At 39.4% G+C, this 19906-nt stretch overlaps 1 protein-coding gene across 1 annotated transcript in view; it reads left to right on the forward strand.

Annotated features, from left to right (window-relative positions):
• LOC149234827 (pre-rRNA-processing TSR1-like protein) overlaps positions 1-19906 on the forward strand; it is a 280880-nt gene that overhangs the window by 184443 nt on the left and 76531 nt on the right. Inside the window, exons 13-15 of the mRNA XM_089371955.1 lie at positions 18053-18151; positions 18295-18510; positions 18654-18729. Of these exons, the coding sequence (XP_089228081.1) occupies positions 18053-18151; positions 18295-18510; positions 18654-18729 (391 nt within the window). The remainder of the gene's footprint in view (positions 1-18052; positions 18152-18294; positions 18511-18653; positions 18730-19906) is intronic.

A 19906-nucleotide genomic window follows, 5' to 3' on the forward strand; every position in this document is an offset into this window, starting at 1 on the left:
CATAGTCTCCAATAGCCATTTTGCTCTCTGATAATGTCTTCACACAGCTTTAGTCAGTGTTCTGTTAGCTGCACTAAACTCTGTATAAAGAACAATTTTCTATTCAAGCTTATGTTCTCATTGTCACAGTGAATGCTTCAACATGACTGTTTCTTTGTTGGCTGTTTCTCCCCTTCGACTGCCTACTGTTCTGTTGGTCCTTCACCCTTCTTTCTGTTTTGCTGCACCCTCTTTCTGTCCTGTTGGACCCTCACACGGCCTCTATTTCCTCCAGCGTATTTCAGCGACTTTCAGCAGCTGTAACGACCTTCACAGCGTATTTCAGCAACTTTCAGCAGCTGTAGCAGTGTATTTCAGCAACTTTCAGCCGCTGTAGCAGCCTTCACAACGTATTTCAGCAACTTTCAGCAGCTGTAGTAGCCTTCACAGCGTATTTCAGCAACTTTCAGCAGCTGCAGCAACCTTCACCAGCATTCACCAGCAACTTCATACAACGCTTAACCACCTCTGCTGCGTCTGCTAGCATACATTCTAGTTCTTTGCCACAACCACAATAGCTCCTCCAACAACAGCTCTCTGTTTTTACTATTTTATAAATTCTCATACCTTTGTCCATTCGTTTCCGCTTACTCAATGGCTCTTTGGCTTCCTCTTCGCTCGCTTGAGCTTCGGCTTCCTCAACACTCGCTTGACCTTCCGGCTTCCCTCCTCCATTCGCTTTATCTTCCTCATGATTACCTTCGATTGATGTGTTGTCACAAAAATATAATGTCGTCGCGGAGGTGTTTCAGCAACGTCGAAATATAATTTCGTCACGGAGGTGTTTCAGCAACGCCGAAACTGGTGTTTCAGCAACAGAGAAATTGATGTTTCAGCAACTTTTCTCCAACTTTTTCAACAGTGTTCAACAGCTGTTAAAGCATGCATGCAGGGGTTTTACAAGCCTGATAACGTAGTCTAAGTCTTCCGCCTCCGATAGCTTTGTTTGTGTTACATGCATAGACAAGTCTTTGCCGCCATATGCATGTTTGTGCCGTGGATAGTGTTACAGCATTCTGTGTTCTCCACTTGGCTCCTCTTGTCTCCTCTTGGCTCCTCTAACTCTGTTACAGCATTCTGTGTTCTCCACTTGGCTCCTCTTGTCTCCTCTTGTGTGCTCCTCTTGGCTCCTCTAACTCTGTCTGCTTCCTCTATGGCTCCTCTCGTCTCCATCTGCTCCTCTCGTCTCCATTGCTCCTCCGATGGCTCCTGATGACTCTGATATGCCTCCTTGCTTTATGGTTCCTCCTGCAGCTCCTCTTAGTCCAACGTGGCTCCTCTGGCTTGGCAGTGTCTTTCAAAGACCTCCTTGCATATATGAATGTCTCTCTTGCTCTGATATCCTGTAATATGCTTTGATATGCCTCCTTAGGTAACTCCTCTTTGCTTATGGCTTGGCTATCCTAATGGCCTTGCTCCTGTCTCTTCAGGAATCTGCTCTGCATCCCCTTGGCTTCATGTCACCCTCTAGTATCCAGAATATTGCCATATTGACATCAATGACAACCTAGGTCAACAGGATGCCATGAAGAAATTGTACCAGCATACTTTCGTGTAGAGGAAGATGTTACTTGAAAATCAATGATGGTCATACTAGATGCAGAAGGGAGAGCAGATAGATGTCTTCCTCAGTGGATTGAAGGAGATCTGTGACCAACTAACTTCCATAGGGGCCACCCCAGATCAGGTACTGATGGTGAGGACCGCATTGAACGCAGTCTCAGCGGATTGGGAGGTATTTGTGCAGAGCATAATGGGCAGGTCGAGCCTTCCAGATTGGGAGGAACTATGGGCGGATCTTCGTCAAGAAGAGATCAGATGGGTGACCAAGGTGGGGAGTGGTGGAAAAGGGGTCAGAATGAAGGAGGAGTAAGAAAAAGATGCGACTCTCGCATCTGCGGGAAAGCAGGAGAAGAGAAAGAAGAAGGACCTCTCGAAGGGCAAGTGCTTCCATTGTGGGGAACTGGGTCACTATGTGAACCAGTGTCTGGGGAAGAAGAGTAAGGGAGAGGCTTCTGACTCGAAGGCAACACCAGTAAAGGCAGAGAAAGAAGTCGAGGAGGATGACGACTGTGCCATGAGTGTTCATGCGCCACTTGAGAGGAAGTGGGGTGACATCGAGCTGTAGTCTGACGGACTACGGGCGATGAGGGGCAAGATCCTTGAGGTACCCAACCTCTCGGATTATTCCTTGCTACGGAGCCCCGAAGAGGAGTAGCAGGACTAACAGATGTTGGTAGAGACGGATGCGGATGAAGCGACAAAGAGTGCTATAGTGCAGGAGTCCTAGGGCAGCAGGTTGCAACAGTATGAGAAGCACGGGAGTGTTGCACCAGTGCAGGATGCGATGAAGAGGTGTGCAATGGTGCGAGATGCATGGAGGTGTTGCAACAGTGCAGAGGTAAGTAGAGGGAGCACTTATTAGCGGCATGGGGAGCTTCAACATTGGGATAGTCTCTAGCCTGACAAGGATGTCAAAATTGGGTGGATCAGTTACCTACTTCTCAGTAATTGGGTTGCAGTGCAACAGTTAGCAGTGGCAGTGCTATGGGCAGCACGATGCAGCATGATGAGAAGGGGATGTAGTGCAGATGCAGTGCTGGGAGTATGGACCAGTAGCAGCACAGATGCAGAGGGAGCTGCGGTACAGATGTAGCAGTGGCAGTGGCAGGGACATGGGCAACAGTACAGGATGCAGCAGTGCAGAGGATGTTGGGCAGGGAGGCCTAGCATCAACACAGAGACTGGTGCTGGATAATCAGGGTGATACTCAGTGTGGAGTATTACTAGAGCACAGTCCTTGTTAAGAAGGAGTGTTGATTTGGGGTAGCATCGGATGTGTTCTAGCCATGAAAATTGGTGGAGAGGCTAAAGCACATGAGATCTCCATAAACCAGAAATGGTTTGGGCAGATTCTAATTGGTTTGGGAGATATTAAAATAATTAATGTTTTTAATGGAGTTCCTAAGTCTAAACTTAGGAAAAATAAAATATTAATGGGTATTAATATAAAACTAGGTTAGAATGTTCCAAAAGTAATGGATCAAGCCAAATGTAATCTTAGCCATTGATTAGAGATTTAATCTCGGCTGTTGATGGACCAACAAGAAAGGTATAAGTGGAGGCTTAAGGGTCAGTTGGAGAACACACTAAGAGAGATCAAGAATTCGATTTTCTGGGGAAGGGTTTGCTGAGTAAATCGAGTGAGTGATCTGAGTTGCAGCTGAGGGGTAGTGGATACATAGAAGAGAGGCAAAGTTAGTACCAGGAGGATCATCGTAGAGCCGGGAGAGGTTGACACAAAGTCATCCAGAGGCCACGCAGAGGCAACCAGGAGTTGTGCAGAGCTAGAGAGGCCAGTGTGTGAGACGCAGAGGGTCTAGGTGTTGATGCAGAGGCTCCAGAAGCTGTCGTAGAGGCTCCAGAAGCTGACGTAGAGGCTAGAGAAGCTAACGTAGGGCCTCGAGGCAGCGCTGGAGGATTTCGTGGGACAGAGTGGGAGCTGGAGAGCTAGATAGGGTGACGCAGTCCCTATCAGAGTGACGCAGCGCAACATAAGCCGCATTGTTGCTGTGGGATCGTTCATCCAGTGATTTAGTCGGAATATCTGTCTCCGACTGAGAGGTACTATTCAGTGTTGCAGGAAGCGCCCCCCCCGGATCCTAGGCTGGAAGCGCGCTCCGTACGGAAGCGTTCAGGGAGCGGCCCCGGAAGCGCGATTCCGAAAATTCCGAAGCGCGATTCAGCATTTTTAAAGCGCTTCCTGGTTTTTAGGAAGCGTGGGCCCCGAAGCGCGCTTCTGATGGCGCTTCGGGCCTCCGAAGCGCCACACTTCGGGCCCGGAAGCGTACGCTTCACGCAGCGCTTCCTCCAAAACCGCGCGGCCAAGGGAAAAATACATCATTTTTTTAAATTTTTTTTTAAAGTTAACTTAAGTTAGCATTGAGGGGGTGGGTTAGGGTGAGGTTAGAGTGAGGTTAATGTGAGGAATGAAAAGAATAAAGCCCCCATTCATTCCTCATTTTCTCACTTTGAGTTTATGAGAGTTGGAGAAGAGAAGAGAGGAGAGGAGAAGAGAAGAGAGGAAAAGAGAGGAGAAGAGAGGAGAGCTTGGAGGAGTGAAGAAGGAAGAGCAAGGAGAAGGAGGAGGAGCTTGGAGCAAGAGCTTGGAGGACTTCATCTACAAGAGCTAAAGAGGTAAGTTCAAACCCCAAACTCCCTTATTTTTTGTGACAATTTTTTTGTATTTTTCTCCTCCCTCTCCTACTCTTTCCCATTGTTTCTACTTGCTCCTTTATTTACAGGTTGTCCACCACCTATATCCATATTCCAAGATGGTGTTCTTTTGGCTTCTATGTATCATTCCACTCTTGGTTTTAATGATGGCAATGGTGAGGAATAGAAGGGAAGAAACAGAAGAGGACATTGGTGATGGTCCTAATAGTAGTGACCCAATGTATGATGAGGAGGAAGGGTTTGAAGAGGAAGGGGATGAACTTGAAGGGGACCCTGAAACACAAGATGGGAAAGCTACATCAACACCCTTGTGGAACTATGTGACCAAACTTGATGGGGGAAAGGGTGGTGGATCTTACAAATTTGTGTGCCCTCATGGTTGTCATGGAGGAAAACCATATTGTGGTTCATATACCTGTCTGAGGAGGCATCTTTGTGGGGTGCTGGACAGTGATGAAAAAAAGGGTTCTGTGGGGTACAAATTTGCCCAAACATTTCAACTGAAGAAAGAAGAAAATACATCCAAATAGAGATGGCTGCACAACAAAAAAACAAGAAACAAAAAACTCATTCTGAATCAAGTGCAACCTCTAAATTTGGTAGTTGCCCATCTCCTCATGGTACTTCTGCAAGCTCTGGAGGTAGAAGAACAATAGGAGATTTCCTTAATGTTGCTGGGAGGGATGATGTGGATGGAAAGATAGTCCGTTTTCTTTGTGCTTGCGGTGTACCATTCAATGTGCTTCGCTCTCCCTATTGGCATGAAATGGTAAAGGCCATCAATGAAGCCCCAAAAGGATACAAGGCCCCCAACTATGAGAAAGCTAGAACAGTGTTATTAGAAAGAGAAAAAGCTAAGGTTCAAAGAGCTTTGACACGTTTTACAAATGAGTGGGTAGATTCTGGGGTATCCATTGTATCAGATGGGTGGACAAATATTAGAAACCAACATTTGATAAATGTTCTTGGTGTTTCTTCTAGTGGTGCAATATTTATTGCATGTCATGACTCCTCCTCCATCACTGCATCTGCACAAAACATTGCAGATCTCCTATTGAAATCAATCAAAGATGTTGGTCCGAATAATGTGGTTCAAGTGATCACAGATAATGCAGCAAATTGTAAGGCAGCAGGAAAAATTATTGAGCGTACTCATCCACACATCTTTTGGTCTGGGTCCCTGGTTCACACATTGAACCTTTTGATGCATGATATTGTGAAACACAAAGATTGTGGGTGGATTGCTGAGGTTTACAGGAAAGGGAAGCAGCTCATTAAATTCATCACAGGGCATACAAGGGTAAACTACTTCTATGGCACTTACTCCAAGTTGCAATTGCTTAAAATTGCAAAGAAAAGATTTGCTAGTTATTACCTCACCTTTAGGCGGCTAGTGAGGGTGAGACAAGCTTTAACTAATCTGGTGTGTGCTGAAACATGGGATGAAATTAACACTGACACAGATGGTGCTAATGCAGTCAAGGACAATGTTCTTGACAATTACTTTTGGTCACAGGTTAAATATGTTTTGCAATTCACCAAACCAATTTATTACATGATCAAGTTTGCAGATTCAGATCGACCAGTAATTGGGGAGGTGTATGAGCAAATGGATAGCATGTTGGGGCAGATTAAAGACATTGTTGAGCCTAGAGATACCACCTTGTACAATTATATTCGTGTAGAGGTGCAAAACCGATGGGAAATGCTAAATATTCCATTGCATGCATTAGCATATGTTTTGACACCTAAATACTATCATCCATCATGGCTTTCAACACCAGCACCTGGGGGGGAAGCAGGAAAAAACCACACCAAGATAGAGAGGTTCACGAAAAATATATGGCTGCATTGAGTAAATTAATCCCTGATGAGGAGGAGGCTGCATTGGTACGGAGACAGGTGAGCAACTATACGCTCAACACTGGTCCATTTGGGAGCATGCATGCAATTAAAGATCGAAAGACTTTTTCTGCTCTTGAGTGGTGGAACATGCATGAAGGGGGTATTCCACTTCTACAGAGTTTGGCATTGCGGGTGCTATCACAGGTGGTAAACACTTCTTCTGCAGAGAGGTGTTGGAGCTCTTATTCTTTCATCCACAGTGTTAAAAGGAACAGGTTGAATTTAGACCGGGCAGAGAGCTTGGTTTATGTTCATTACAACTTGCGATTGTTGTCCCATTACTGTGAAGATGCAAAGTCTAATAAAGACTTGTTGATTTGGGACAAGAATCCAGAGGAGCCCAATTTGGAGGATGGAGTGTTGCGACTAGAGCAATTAGAGGATGCTCTTATCCAGGTATGTCCATTGTGGTATGAATTTTCCAATTTTCCCTTATAAAGCATTTCTCTAATTCATGTTTTTAATTTTTTTGTTAACTAGTGTTTTTTTTTTTTTGCATGAATTTTTTGAGCGATTCTAGGATGATGATGACCGTGTTGATATGCCACCACCCCCACCCCCATCTGGTCCCTTGGTTCCTAGGTTCCATGGTTCAACACCAACAGCAGGGGGTTCTTCTTCATCAGTTTCAGTGCCACGACTTACACAGGCACCATCTTCTTCATTGCCACCACGTGGAGGCCCGCCACCACGTTCTATTCGTGGTGGAAGGAGGAGAGATTAGTAGATATATTCACAATCTACTACTTTTTGTCATAGATTACTCATTAGACTTGTAGACTTGTGAATTTGAATTTTGAACCTTTTTGGCTTGGCGGTGACCAAGTGACATATTTTGTAAACATTATTATTTGAATTTTGGACATGACAAATGTTGACAGTTGCTCACTTGCTAGATAAATCATAATATGCTCTATGTTTTATGTTTTATAATATGCTTAAATGTTTTATGTTTTATAATATGCTTAAAAATTTGATGTATGTTTGTAATAGCTAGAATATAGATGATTGTTGTACATACTAGTAACTACAATGGAATCATGGATGCCATATCTATCTTGATTTATGCAAAAATATGCATGTTTTCATGTCTTCTACAATTAATTTGGTATTTGGGATGTTTGTTTTGAGTATAAATGCAAAAAAATATAAATATATATATATATATATATATATATATATATATATATATAGCAGACACTTCCGCGGACGCTTCGCTTCCTAGATTTTTGGAAAATGACGCTTCCGCGCTCCCGCTTCCGCTTCCGCGCTTCCGCCTCGCTTCCGCTTCGTGCAACATTGGTACTATTGCTGAGGGCATTCTCTGTTGGGTGAGCCATTTCAAGCACCTAGGTTGTATTCTAAAACTGCATAATAATAAAACCCTCTGAATAGCTGCACCGGTTTTCGTGCATTGGGTTTTTCCGAGGACATTAGTCCAAAAACAACGGTGTCACTTGTATGCTTGTTTACTTTTAGTTGATGATCTGTATATTTTGATACTGTACTTGTATTTATTTTCAATATTTACATGGTAAATAACTTGTTAAGTAATTGAACAAGTAGGAATAAATAAATCAGATAGTACAGGAAGAAATTCCAACTGAAGAATCTTGTACATTTATTCAAACGCATGGGATTTCAAAAACTCAATGTACAAAGGTGCTCAACATGCACAATGATGTTGGAGATTCTTCAATGCACACAATTCACTCTCTAGTATTCATTACAACTCTTAACATTCACCGTTCAACATTCAATCACAATGCTTAGTGTTGACCACTACCGGTCAACTACCTATGCAGTACACCCCCTTTTTCTTTGCAAAAAGGGGCAGCACTTGATCGACGTGTCCGTGCCATCCTGCAGTGATCAGCAGCTTGATCAATTTAATTGTAAACCCAGTCTATATGTATGAATTGTAAATAATCTTAGCAGATATGAGTCGTTTATGTAAAATTGCCTAGGTGGACCTAACTTTCTAATGATAATCTACGTCCCGGAAGGTTTTTTGTCTCACCGATCTATGATCGGCAGAGTTTTCCTTCAGCCTGACCCCAAAGCCGGAATGCATTTTGTTATTAGAACTTTAGGAGAATCCTAGTGTGTTAATCTGTTAGATTATAGTTGTGTCGCAGAAACTGGGTGATTTATGAGGGTCTATGATAAAGGGGTTTTCCCCCTTAAGGTGTAAATTGTAAAAGTCATGATGTAATGTGTCTTGAGGGTTGGAAAATGTTTTAAATCCCCTCATGAGTCCTAAGTCCTAGGTCCTAGGTGATGTTTCCAAAGGCTTAGTTCGATGATCCATTTAATAAAATAAATAAAATAATAAAATAATAAAATAATTAAAAAATTAAAAAAATGAAATAAATAAAAAAATAATAAAAAATTATAAAATAAAGCAAAAACCCTAAATAATAAAATAATAATATTTTGAGTGAATGCATGCAAAATATTATTTTTAATAATAAGTTAACAATTTCGACGGATGAGATTAAGAGATGTCTTGATCCTCATCGACGGTCGAGATCATTTCGACATGGATCACTCGAACTAGCCGTTGGGATCATTTCCTTTAAATAGGGTGCTAGGGGTCATTTCAGATCATTGGATCTGTGAGTCTTGTATTGAAAAAGCTCTCTTGTAATCTGTTTCTGGTTAATAAAAGAAGACTTTGGGGTCCAAATCTTGCTGGTGTTACTCTCTGGAAGTGCTGTGAGCTAATTTAGTTTCTGCATATTTTACTTTCAGCCATTAATAATAGCTTATTGTAGAGTATTGTGAGCACAGGTATCTTGTTCACTTGCTAGGGTTTGAGTGGTGTTAGGGTTTCTGAAGTAATGGCAGGTATCTCCATTACTTTTTGAGACCTAGCAGTATTTTTGCCCTCTTTACTGATGGTTGTTCTGAGCTGTGCAAAAAACCCTTTTTGAAGAAAATTCGTGGGCGTTTGGGGAAGTTCTCGGCTGAACCAACCAACTCCCGCAAGCATTTTTTGCTAAGCCCAGTTGGATTTGATCCTGGGTCTATCATTCAATTTATTTTTCTAATTTGCATGAGAGATTTTCTGAAGTTCTTCACAGTGAAAACCTGAAATTTTTATTCTTTAAAATATTTCCGTGCTTATTGCTGAATCTGGCTGTTAAGGGGCCAAATCTGTAAATTAATTAAGCTGATCTAGGGTTTCAAATCTTGCTTTACACAAATTTTTCATTAGGGTTTTGATTTTGGTTTTATGTACATATTATTTTTTTTTGGGTGATTTCATCATATCAGGTTGCAGTTTAATCTTCATTGAGCGAGTAAACTCCACGTATCATCATCTCCAGGAACGTAAGGCAAATAAAAAGGGAGAGTTACGTCTAAACCTGCAACATCTGAAATCGATCCACAGACCCATCGATTTTTCTCTGACTGCGTATTATTTAAATCTTTCTCAGCTGAATTTTTCTCTGCTGTTATCAACTGTGCTTGTATTGCTTGAGCCGGGTTACAATCCTGCGTTCTTAAGTCGCCATTGCAGTGCAAGCGATTCAGTCATAAATAACGCAGCCAGAGACATAGTCGTTTACGTAGCCAGTCATCAAGGGTTACGATTCAGCCATTCTCGTGCCACAGATTCGACGATTCATTGAAGCCGCCGACAGGTCGAAGTTTCTCAGAGGTAGCGTCTGCCGTATCGTTCTATTCAGCGTGAGGGTCAGTCAAAAAATTTGTGAATTCTTTCACGCAGGGGAAACCAGCTCAATCCCAAACGAGGAGAGCCTTCAGCGTATAAATCTGAAAATGTAATTTTTGCTGCGTGGATCGTTCAAAGGCTCAGTTGACGGCTAGGGTTCCCTGTAATATCCGAGCTCAGTCGAGGTTTTCCATCAGAAATTCGTCAGGTAAAATTCGAAAGGGCATCTTCAGGTAATCTCTCAAACAGTTTCTAAATTTTTTCGCCTCGCCATCAATCTGCGTACCTGCAAAATCATAAATCAAGCAAAAATTTCGATGCGTACAGGCTTATCATTTCACACGCAAGCTCTTCAGGTAATCTCTGCAGCGCGAGAGTTTTGATTATTTATTCACTGGTTAAAGCCAACATGCATGTGATTTTTGATTTACGCTGAACGTTTTCTTTTTCTTATTTATTGTGATGTATGCGTTTCATAGGATCACGTATTTTTTTTTTCTTTCTTTGGTTTTACATATATGCATATAAAGAAAATAATCGAAAGGCATTTAGGATTTTGTCATATTATAATTAGATTTTAATTATTTTGAGTTTTGATTTTAATTTTAATTTAGAGCTAAATTTTGGTAATTTTACTTTATTTTTTAAGTTTGAAGTTTTATAAATTTTCATTTTTACAATATGAAAAATAAAAAATAAAAAAAAGATTTATTTATAAATTTTTTTTAGCTTAGTTCATTTTTATTTGGTTTCTTTTTTGTAGATTTTAGCTTTTTTTTTGTTTAGGATTAAAGTTTTAATTTTTAAGCTTTAGGGTTAGATTTTTTCTTTTAAAAAAAAATAAAAAAATAAAAAAATTTAAGTTTAGGAATTTAAATCTTTTATTTTGATTTAAAAAAAAATAAAATTGAAAAGCATAAAAAATTTTGTGGGAGATATTTTTGCCAGTTTCAGTGGTTTTCTTCAAGGAATTATCATGTTATATCTTTTATGCTGAGATTTAAATTTTCAAGTCTGGATATGAATATGATATCTGGTTAATGATTTATGATTCTCGTGGTGTTTTAAAGCATTCATCTTTTCAAAATTCTCAGTTGCTGGATATCGTTTTGGTCATTCTAAGAGCATTGTGAGTTTAACTGATATCTTGTGATGACAAACGATCGCTGTTCACGGTTTATGTTTCTATATCATCTAACAAGTAATTATTTTAACAACAATCTCTTAAGGCACTGGTCTTTTAACTTCTAAATCCATTTTAGTGCTATTCATATCGTGTCTCCCAACCAACTGGTCGACAGTTGGTCTTCGTCATATCATAGGGTCTACCCCCCTTAGCCGCGGGAGACAGGCTTAAACGGAGGGATCGGGGATCAGAGTGACAGCCCCCGGTCTTAGCGTTGTCGTGTCAATCTGCGCGACAACATTTTTTGGCGCCGTTGCCGGCGACATTTTATTCTCGGCGTTTCAACGACAATCATCCTTCTCATTTCTTATCTTTTCATCTGGCCCGGCAACGCCAACATTTTTTGGCGCCGTTGCCGAGGACAGAGTTCCTGGAGTTTCATCGACATTCATCTTTTCATCTTTCTCATCTCTCATTTTGAGCTGGCAGATTCAACCTTTGGGACTATCATTTGGATCTTTCATTCCTTATTTTTCGCCACATCAGTAGCATCTCTTCGGTTTGTTTCTTGTTTGGGTGGCGACTCCATTTTCTCATTTTTCCCAGACAAGAAGCCTTCTTCATATCTATTTTTGGTTCCTTTCTGGATCTTAGAATTAGATTCATTGTTCAAGTGGCGACTCCACTTCTTTTATCTATTGACTTTCTTGAGCAGAGGTCTCGTTCTATCATCCTTTTAATCCCTTATCATTCATCATGGATTATTCATTTAAACCATGTCGTTTTACTGAACGTCTCCATGATTTTCCGGAAGAGGCCATTTCTAAATTACCTATTTTCTCGGGTGGTGATTCAATCGCTGTTAGAAGGCATCTAGGCTTGTTTACTCGCATAATGATCATATATTGTAGACCCCCTCAGTTTAATCATGAAGATATCAAAATGCGTCTATTTGTCCTTTCTTTAGAAGATGATGCTTTGAATTGGTTTAACAATTTTCCTAAGGATTCTTTCACTTCTTTACAAGACATTGTCAATGCTTTTAAAGATAGATATGGTTATCCAAACAGCGTGCCTTCTGCCACTAAAATTGTGCAGAAGAAAGAAAGTAATCTTATAAAAGGTCCAGCTGTTGAAGAAAGTTTTCAAGATCAGAATGTGTCATCCACCGGAAATATCGCAAACCAAGTTCATGATAGTGGAAAATCAGGGACAAATGACAATGAAAAGGAGGAGCAAAAGCAAATTATACAAGATCTAATGACGCTGGTGAAAAATATGGAGAGCAATCAAAATAATTACGTTAATGATGTCAAAACTTTATGCACTCACCTGGAAAAACGTAATAGGGAGATGGAGATCATGCAAAATCAGCATACTAAAGAAATTGAGGCCGTGAAAACTAATCATGAAACAGAAATTAGATTCATGCAAAGCAAAATGTCAGGCTTAGAAGAAAATATGATGACCATGAAAGCTGATCATGATAGGGAAATTGATTCCATGCAAAACAAGTTATTAACTATGGATGAAGAAATGACTATCATGACGTTCAATCATAATAATCAGTTAGCTAACATGCAAGCAAATCATAGAGAAGAAATAAATTCCATGTAGCATTGCTTGATGAACATGAAGGAAAAGAACGATAAAGTAATAAAAGACATGGAAGAACATCATGCCAGACAAATCAGTGCTATAAAGGTTGAACACTCTAGTCAGATGGATGCCATTAAAATACAAGCTCAAAAGGATAAGAGAAACCAGGGGACATCAACAGATCAAGAGCCTTCTCATTTGTCGCAACAAGTTCCATCTTATTATGAGGAGGTCATTGGTTCGATTGAAAGATGGTTAATTGAAGGTGATCCAGATAGACTTAAAAATGATAAAGATCAGATGCAAGATAAAGAAAGGCTTGTCATGCAAATCTTACATACTTCATCTGATAGCTTTGAAACAGAAAGTTACATGTCATCAGTGATACAGCCTGCCACAAAGAAAAAACGCAAGAGAAAGAAAATGAGAAGAAGATTTAATGCATCAGACGGCCGTGAGCAGCTTGATTTTCGGATAGGAAAAAGTCCTACCATATGCAGAATTGGACATGGCACATCCGACAAGCAGCCGACAGATTTGCCTGAAAGCAGACAAATGCTCAGTATACACTATATTGAACACATCTGATGCCATGGGGCATCCTTTGTATTGTATTTCTAACCCTACTCCTTGTTTTTCCGCATTTTCATTTCTGTTTTAGGATTAGATTTAATTTTCTAGATTAGTTAATAAATGAAGAGCTTATATCTTTCCTGTACTTAATGTTATATGATGATTTTTGGACGGACGCTACTTATATTTTATTGTGTGTTGCGTGGATGCAGATTCTGGATTCTCACATTCCTACAGTGCAGCAACGTGTCCCCAAGTAGAGCCAGATGTTGACCACTACCGGTCAACTACCTATGCAGTACACCCCCTTTTTCTTTGCAAAAAGGGGCAGCACTTGATCGACGTGTCCGTGCCATCCTGCAGTCATCAGCAGCTTGATCAATTTAATTGTAAACCCAGTCTGCATGTATGAATTGTAAATAATCTTAGCAGATATGAGTCGTTTATGTAAAATTGCCTAGGTGGACCTAACTTTCTAATGATAATCTACGTCCCGGAAGGTTTTTCGTCTCACCGATCTATGATCGGCAGAGTTTTCCTTCAGCCTGACCCCAAAGCCGGGATGCATTTTGTTATTAGAACTTTAGGAGAATCCTAGTGTGTTAATCTGCTAGATTATAGTTGTGTCGCAGAAACTGGGTGATTTATGAGGGTCTATGATAAAGGGGTTTTCCCCCTTAAGATGTAAATTGTAAAAGTCATGATGTAACATTGTAATGTGTCTTGAGGGTTGGAAAATGTTTTAAATCCCCTCATGAGTCCTAAGTCCTAGGTCCTAGGTGATGTTTCCAAAGGCTTAGTTCGATGATCAATTTAATAAAATAAATAAAATAATAAAATAATTAAAAAATTAAAAAAAATTAAATAAATAAAAAAATAATAAAAAATTATAAAATAAAGCAAAAACCCTAAATAATAAAATAATAATATTTTGAGTGAATGCGTGCAAAATATTATTTTTAATAATAAGTTAACAATTTCGATGGATGAGATTAAGAGATGTCTTGATCCTCATCGACGGTCGAGATCATTTCGACATGGATCACTCGAACTAGCCGTTGGGATCATTTCCTTTAAATAGGGTGCTAGGGGCCATTTCAGATCATTGGATCTGTGAGTCTTGTACTGAAGAAGCTCTCTTGTAATCTGTTTCTGGTTAATAAAAGAAGACTTTGGGGTCCAAATCTTGCTGGTGTTATTCTCTGGAGGTGCTGTGAGCTAATTTAGTTTCTGCATATTTTATTTTCAGCCATTAATAATAGCTTATTGCAGAGTATTGTGAGCACAGGTATCTTGTTCACTTGCTAGGGTTTGAGTGGTGTTAGGGTTTCTGAAGTAATGGCAGGTATCTCCATTACTTTTTGAGACCTCGCAACATTTTTGCCCTCTTTACTGATGGTTGTTCTGAGCTGTGCAGAAAACCCTTTCTGAAGAAAATTTGTGGGCGTTTGGGGAAGTTCTCGGCTGAACCAGCGAACTCCCGCAAGCATTTTTTGCTGAGCCTAGTTGGATTTGATTCTGGGTCTATCATTCAGTTTATTTTTCTAATTTGCATGAGAGATTTTCTGAAGTTCTTCACAGTGAAAACCTGAAATTTTTATTCTTTAAAATATTTCCGTGCTTATTGCTGAATCTGGCTGTTAAGGGGCCAAATCTGTAAATTAATTAAGCTGATCTAGGGTTTCAAATCTTGCTTTACACAAATTTTTCATTAGGGTTTTGATTTTGGTTTTATGTACATATTTTTTTTTTTTTTGGTGATTTCATCATATCAGGTTGCAGTTTAATCTTCAGTGAGTGGGTAAACTCCACGTATCATCATCTCCAGGAACGTAAGGCAAATAAAAAGGGAGAGTTACGTCTAAACCTGCAACATCTGAAATCGATCCGCAGACCCATCGATTTTTCTCTGACTGCGTATCATTTAAATCTTTCTCAGCCGAATTTTTCTCTGCTGTCATCAACTGTGCTTGTATTGCTTGAGCCGGGTTACGATCCTGCATTCTTAAGTCGCCATTGCAGTGCAAGCGATTCAGTCATAAATAACGCAGCCAGAGACATAGTCGTTTACGCAGCCAGTCATCAAGGGTTACGATTCAGCCATTCTCGTGCCACAGATTCGACGATTCATTGAAGCCGCCGACAGGTCGAAGTTTCTCAGAGGTAGCGTCTGCCGTATCGTTCTATTCAGCGTGAGGGTCAGTCAAAAAATTTGTGAATTCTTTCACGCAGGGGAAACCTGCTCAATCCCAAACGAGGAGAGCCTTCAGCGTATAAATCTGAAAACGTAATTTTTGCTGCGTGGATCGTTCAAAGGCTCAGTTGACGGCTAGGGTTCCCTGTAATATCCGAGCTCAGTCGAGGTTTTCCATCAGAAATTCGTCAGGTAAAATTCGAAAGGGCATCTTCAGGTAATCTCTCAAACAGTTTCAAAATTTTTTTGCCCCGCCATCAATCTGCGTACCTGCAAAATCATAAATCAAGCAAAAATTTCGATGCGTACATGCTTATCATTTCACACGCAAGCTCTTCAGGTAATCTCTGCAGCGCGAGAGTTTTGATTATTTATTCACGGGTTAAAGCCAGCATGCATGTGATTTTTGATTTACGCTGAACGTTTTCTTTTTCTTATTTACTGTGATGTATGCGTTTCATAGGATCACGTATTTTTTTTTTCTTTTTTTGGTTTTACATATATGCATATAAAGAAAATAATCGAAAGGCATTTAGGATTTTGTCATATTATAATTAGATTTTAATTATTTTGAGTTTTGATTCTAATTTTAATTTAGAGCTAAATTTTGGTAATTTTACTTTATTTTTTAAGTTTGAAGTTTTATAAATTTTCATTTTTACAATATGAAAAATAAAAAATAAAAAAAAAGATTTATTTATAAAATTTTTTTTAGCTTAGTTCATTTTTATTTGGTTTCTTTTTTGTAGATTTTAGCTTTTTTTTGTTTAGGATTAAAGTTTTAATTTTTAAGCTTTAGGGTTAGATTTTTTCTTTTAAAAAAAAAAAAAATTAAGTTTAGGAATTTAAATCTTTTATTTTGATTTAAAAAAATAAAAATTTGAAAAGCATAAAAAATTTTGTGGGAGATATTTTTGCCAGTTTCAGTTGTTTTCTTCAGGGAATTATCATGTTATATCTTTTATGCTGAGATTTAAATTTTCAAGTCTGGATACGAATATGATATCTGGTTAATGATTTATGATTCTCGTGGTGGTTTAAAGCATTCATCTTTTCAAAATTCTCAGTTGCTGGATATCTTGTGATGACAAATGATTGCTGTTCACGGTTTATGTTTCTATATCATCTAACAAGTAATTATTTTAACAACAATCTCTTAAGACACTGGTCTTTTAACTTCTAAATCCATTTTAGTGCTATTCATATCGTGTCTCCCAACCAACTGGTTGACAGTTGGTCTTCGTCATATCATAGGGTCTACCCCCCTTAGCCGCGGGAGACAGGCTTAAACGGAGGGTTCGGGGATCAGAGTGACAGCCCCTGTTCTGAGCGTTGTCGTGTCAATCTGCGCAACAACACTTAGTATTTAGCATGCTCCAACATTGGATACAATGCCTCTTTTATTTAGTACTCAATGCAAATCAATCACAGTTCAACATGCATGCGCAGAGAATAAACCACGAAGCTTTGGATCGTACACAATCGACTGTCACATCCATGATCCTACACATAACCACTGTGATTCTTCCAGCTTCATAACCAACGGTAGGCAGCATTTAAAACTCAATGCACAGGGAATTAATCACTCCAACAATACAATGCAGAGAACAATCAACGCTTCAAGAGTCGCTGCAAAGGGACAAAGCATTCTGTGGATAGAGAACAGAGTAGGGAATCTAGTAGTGGATAGGAGTTACAGGAGTAGAGAAACTAATTTTGGGAGATGACTCTGAAACCATGTCAAGACGAAGTAACTCCATGAATGAAATTATGTTTTGCATTAAGAGAGAATATGAATATATACAAGGAGAGGGAGACTATTGGGTTTCATTTCCCAATGTCACTTCGTCTTCCAACTTCCTTTATTTTGCTATTTACAATATTACATAGATTTTACTAATCCCAAAGATTAGGTGTGAACACAAATTGTTGTAGCAAAAATGCAAAAAAAGTAGAAGCAAAATGCACTTACCTGTTGCTTGAATCACCTCCAAAATGCTCCCAAGCCCTTTGCTAGTCGCTCCCACACACCCACAACAAGAGAGACACTCAAGAATGAGTGAGAAATGGGCCCAAATTGGGCTTTAAATGCCATGCAACATACTCTTTAGAGGGACACATGTCTTGAAATCGGGACTCACGTGCCCTTCGAATCTGACTCCCGTGCCTGTTGGATCCGACGTGCCAAGGCACGCTGGAAACATTAATCGGACACGTGTCCTAGAGATTCATGTCCGATTCATTGGATTTGGGACGTTGCGGGGAGGGGGGGAATGGAGGAAGGTGGTATGGGAATGTGAGGTCATTACCTCCCTGCAAAATCCCTTCATTGTCCTCCTCTATTTCACCAATAACCCTACCCATACTTGATATTAGCTCCTTTAGCCTTTTTGATTTACGGAAAATAACTTATTTTTCCAATGCTATAATTAATGCGCACAATGTTCTCTTTGGATTTTTTCTGGAAACTTCACAAATGTGGGTTCGTGTTCTCCCTATCCGTCTTTGGAGACTTATTTCATTTTCTTTAATTGGTTCTTGTCACCATCGATCTCTCTAATGTTTATACAGGCACCAGCCAGAAAATGTGTTAAATTACTAGGATGAACCTTCATAAGTTGTATATATTTGGGTTAATTGTTGTTGTTATGTCTCTTTTTATGTTCTTTCTTGTAAGAGTTGTTTTTTTTTCAAGTAGACGTGGCCAACAGAGCAAGAACTGGCAGAAGCTGACAAGTCTACTAAGCAAAAGAAGTTGAAGAGGAGGACTCTCCCACGAGGCATGTCTGATTATCAGGTAAGATATTCCATTATCTTTTTTTCTCTAATTTCCATGTTATTGAATGACTGGCCAAAGATTATTAACTGAGGGTTGGGATAAGATTTGAATATATATATATATATATGGTAGACTAATTTTATAGGTGGTTGTGTGTGCAGGCTGCATGGATTGTTGATGAAACAGATGATGATAATGATACAGATGTTGATGAAAATGAATCCGTAGAAGGTATGGTGTTGGATAAAGATGAAAAGGGAGATGATAATGTCGAAGGAAATGGCAACATTGAAGAAGCTTCTCTTGCAGGAGATGAAGTTTCTGTATCATTTACTTTGAAAGATTATGATGAACAGACGCAAACTGATCTGATGGATGTAAGTGAGGTCTTGTAGATTATCTAGCTTCTTACATGAGCATTTACTCAATTATTTTTTGCATTGAAATTTGAGAGCCTTGTCACAATTGCAGCATCTACTTGTCTGTATCATAAGAATTGCATTTGCTCTATGTTTTGCAGGAGGATGAGAATTTTAGTCACGAACAGTTGCACGATGAACTTCAGAGACTGAAGGCAGCACATGCACAGGATGAGGGTAATGTTGTCGACTAGGGCTTGTTAAAGACTCAAAAAATTAGTTGTATGTCGTGCATAAGGTTATACCATTGTAGGGATTGTCATTTTATTAGTTATGGGTGTTCCTAGAAAATATAACCTTAAATCGGCAAACTACTTTAGGCAATAATCAGCATGGTTTTGGTGCATATATAGTGGTCCATATATAAAATATTAAAATCTAGTAACTAAATTTTCCAAAATTTGATTTGCCAGCCTGTTAATTTTCTGCAGGTTAATGGTTCTCAATGAACCATTCATTTAGGTTAAGTACATTAAAATACCAGTCAGCATGTGTGCAAGCAGCATAAAACGAAGAAATTAATCTTAGGAGGGTAAAAATTAAGCTGGAGAGGTGTAGTAGAGGTTATTTCACAAGGTTTTTAACTTTTAAGTAACATGTGACTGTATTTAAATCCTCATGTTCAGAAGTTATATGCGCCAATTTCTTCTTTGGAGACATATAAAGCAAATGAGTTTGGTGGGTAAGTTGGCAAAGGCAGGAAGAACATGTTTTTTTTTTTTTTTTTTTTTTAAATTATATTTGAAACTATATGTTATTGTTGTAAATTATAAAATTTTCAGGTAGTGCTAGGTCTTTGTTTGCTGGTAACAAACATTTTTATTTTAACAGAGAAAATTAGCCCTGATGGGTAGTCCAGTTGGTTGAATCCACCCTGCCAAGACTTTGGCCCTCTGTCATGAGGCATGGGTTCAATTCTCCTTGGGAACATCAGGGTCAGGCCCTGAGCATATGGTTGGATAGTTTGGTCGGCTGGGTGTGAGGCCCCTTTGAGTGGGCCCGCTTAGGTTTGTTGCTAGGAAAAAACACAGAAAATTTACAATGAGATATTTTTCCAGTTTCTGACTGTATTCAAAGTTGGAACCAAAATGATTAAGATTGTTACAAAAATAGTTCTCAAGTTTGGGATAATATATCAATTATCATCTGTGATGCTCTGTGACAGTGTTTGGCATTAGTGCTTTGGTGCCCCATACGTAAAAGGTAAAAATATTAATGTCAATATGTAGAGGTCTGCACATAGGGTGTAATTTTATCCCTTATTAGCTAGATTCCCTTTACTCAGCATGTGGCAATGCTGGTAATAAACTATAGATTACCACAGGTTGCTATATAGTCTGGACTCTGGACTCTG

This window comes from Pinus tabuliformis, chromosome 8, assembly GCF_031772625.1.
Source record: "Pinus tabuliformis cultivar Carrire ecotype Pingquan chromosome 8, CPIR1, whole genome shotgun sequence".
Taxonomy (NCBI): domain Eukaryota; kingdom Viridiplantae; phylum Streptophyta; class Pinopsida; order Pinales; family Pinaceae; genus Pinus; species Pinus tabuliformis.